Below are 3,106 nucleotides of genomic sequence, written 5' to 3'. Positions count from 1 at the left end.
TCAGCATTGTGGGGAGATCGTTATAGTAAGGTGGGACAAGAGCAGTGACAGAGAAGTGAGAAGGCTGTGACAGGGGTACAGAGGCGGCTCCACAGTCCAGCATGGGCTGTGGTGGTCCAAGCAGATTCCGTGGGGGCAGTGTAGTGCAGTGATGGAAGCACATATCGGGTGGCCAGACTGCCTGGGTTCAAGTTGCAGCCTCACAGCTCAACAGTTACCTGACCTTGGTGAAATAGTCCACCTGTCTGTCCCTCAGTGTCATCATCTGGAAATGGGGACACTAACAGAAGCCACCTCAAAGTGTTATGAGGATGAAAGAGGCTGAAGCTCTTCCCCCAGAGCCTAGTAGACAGTGGCAGCACATTAAATGCAAGGAGGTGGCGTGTGAGGGCAGCGGTTAGCTCTGCTAAGAGGACACTCCAGGCATGGGGCCAAGGCATGGGGGAGGACTGCTGTGGCTCAGATAGGGGTTGAGGGAGAAGTGAGTCACCCAGAAAGAGAACATAATACAACTATTACCTCACAAAGCATGTTGCAATTGGTTCATAGTTGGGACCTCAGTTGGTGATAAGTCAACAGAGAGATTCAGAGATACTGAAAGGGGTGTGTGTGTTTAAAAGGCAGAGCAAGCCTGAGAAAGACGCAATGGAGTGGCTGTTCTGACACACCTAAGAGTCCCTGCCACTGAGCCGAATTATGTCTTTCTGGACCATAATTCAGAGTAGAGGGTCTTTGGCAGGGGACCTGGGGAGGGGGAAGGAGAGGAAGTGTCTGTGAGAGGGATGGTCTGCGTTGTTCCTGTCCTTTATCCTTCATCCTGAGAACTGAGACCCAACCCCATAATTTTCTTACTATAAGGAACCGTGAGCATAGGCCAGGTGCTGTGGCTCATGCCTATAATTGTAGCACTCTGGGAGGCCAACATGGGTGGATTTCCTGAGCTCATAGGTTTGAGACCAGCCTGAGCAAGAATAAGAACTCTATCTCTAAAATAAAAAATAATAGCCAGAAACTGTGGCAGGCACCTGTAGCCCCAGTTACTTGGGAGGCTGAGGCAAGAGAATTGCTTGAACCCAAGAGTTTGAGGTTGCTGTGAGCTATGATGCCATGGCACCCTACTGAGGGTGACAAAGTGAGACTCTGTCTCAGAAAGAAAGAAAAAGAAACCCTGAGCATGGGAAATGGGAAGACCCAGGTGAGCACAGCATTCCCTTTCCCCAAAGGGAATTCAGCAATGTCTCACCCAGGGCTGCCAGGTGGCCTGGAGCCAGCAAGAAGTGGCTTGTGTGAGTTCAGCTGGGAGCTGAAGGGGAGGGGCCTGGAGGGGGGCAGGGCTCAAATCTCTTGGTCAGTTCTGAGTCTAACTCCTGGGCCTGAAGAGGACCTCACTGGAGGTTAGAAGAGGAACGTTGGTCCCAGACCAAGAGGCGAGGATTGTGTCTGAATTTGTGGGACCAGGAATCAGGGATTTTTCCAGAGCAGGGAATCAGAGATATTTGGGTAGGGTTAGGAGTTGTGAGGCTGGGGCACATAGGATCCAGGAGATAGGAGTCTAAGGGGGAGGGGGAGTCTGAAGGGGGAGCCCTAGGGAGGAAACCGGGATTGCTGAGCAATCTGTGTCTGTGGAGAGAGGGGAAGGGGTGGCCAGGCTCAGCCCTCCATGGAACATGAAGAGGACATTTGGGCTTGAGAAACTTCTGGGGGAGCAGGGGCTCTAATGGGCAATGTCCTCCCACTTGGGTAGGTTTATTGAATTTTGGCCTGGTTCTGCCACCATCAGACCATGGAATCTTGAGCAACTCACTGCCCCTCTTGGGAGTCACCTCACTGAGAAAGTGAGTGGGTGGCCAGGATGACCTCTGAGCCCTTCCAGGACTGAAGTCCTGCTCAGTGAGAGTGTTTACAGGAGCAAGAGGATTCCAGGCACTTCCTAACTAGTTCAAGTCAGAGCACAAAAGAAACTTGAGCTTTCTCTGGGTGCTTCCATGACAGTAGAAACCAACAGGAAAAAGAGAACTCAAAGACTCCACCTCAGATGGCTGGAGTATGACTCAGAGCAGAGCCAACAGATTTGAGAGCTTGAGCAAAATATCACCTACCCAGCTGTGTTTTGAGCAAGGTCTGCCTGTCTAGTGGCCAGGCCTGTGGGATATAGGCCCGTACACACCTGAGTCAACTAGATAGAAGACAGTCCAGACACAGCCGGATCTGGACGTGTGGTTCTGTCTACAGTGGTGTGAACACATTTCACAAGGCATTTGGGCAGCCAGGTGCTGGGGCTGATGGTTTCCTGAAAGGTGTAGCTAGGTCGCTGGGAACACCCGAGGTTATATGAGAAGGGGAGTTTAGAATGTGGTTTGTTGCAGTCTTGGAGTGTGGCAAATGAAGGTTCTTTGTGTCCAGGTCATAGGATACATTGTCTCAGATTCCTCCTCAGCTTCCTGAGAAATGCTGGTTTGCAGATCATGAGGTTACTTTTCACTGTGGTAAAGTGAGTTAATGGCAAAAACATGAGGGAATTTGGTATGTTTTGGATACCTGAGAAAACTACTGGCTGCCAATCTTTCTTGCTTGCATGCTTGCTTCCTGCTTTCCTTCCTTCCTTTCTCTCTCTCTCTCCTTTCTTGCTCTCACTCTCCTTTCTTTTCTTTTTTGACTAGGCCTCAGCCTAGCCCACAGCAACCTCAAATTCCTGAGTTCAAGCTATCCTCCTGCCTCAGCCTCCCAGGTGGCTGGGACTATAGGTGCCCGGCATGATACCTGGCTAATTTTTCTATTTTTAGTAAAGAAGGGATCTTGTTCTTGGTCAAGCTGGTCTCAAACTCATGATCTCAAGTGATCTACCAGCCTCAGCCTCCCAAAGTGCTAGGATTACAGGTGTCATCCACCACCCTGGGCCAAGTAGGTAGGCCCTCTTCTAACCAATGCCCTGGCTGATCTTTATTTTTTTTTGCCCACAGCCAATTGTGCTAATCTGAAAACGGCTGCCACTGTTAAGGTAAGTGATCCTATCCATCTTCTTTTTCTTGTTTTCCCTTCTGTCCTGCTTCCTCCTTTGCTGCTTAATTATACATTAATTATATTAACACATAATTAAAATGGAGGT

General features: G+C 49.8%; 1 protein-coding gene across 1 annotated transcript in view; it reads left to right on the top strand.

Annotated features, from left to right (window-relative positions):
• FCGR2A (Fc fragment of IgG receptor IIa) overlaps positions 1-3,106 on the top strand; it is a 13,869-nt gene that overhangs the window by 6,149 nt on the left and 4,614 nt on the right. The window contains exon 5 of the mRNA XM_023510822.1: positions 2,910-2,998. Coding sequence (XP_023366590.1) covers positions 2,910-2,998 — 89 coding nt within the window. The remainder of the gene's footprint in view (positions 1-2,909; positions 2,999-3,106) is intronic.

Source organism: Otolemur garnettii, unplaced genomic scaffold (assembly GCF_000181295.1).
Source record: "Otolemur garnettii isolate 467f Iridium unplaced genomic scaffold, OtoGar3 scaffold00016, whole genome shotgun sequence".
Taxonomy (NCBI): Eukaryota; Metazoa; Chordata; class Mammalia; order Primates; family Galagidae; genus Otolemur; species Otolemur garnettii.
This window is presented reverse-complemented; position numbering and strand designations above follow the sequence as displayed.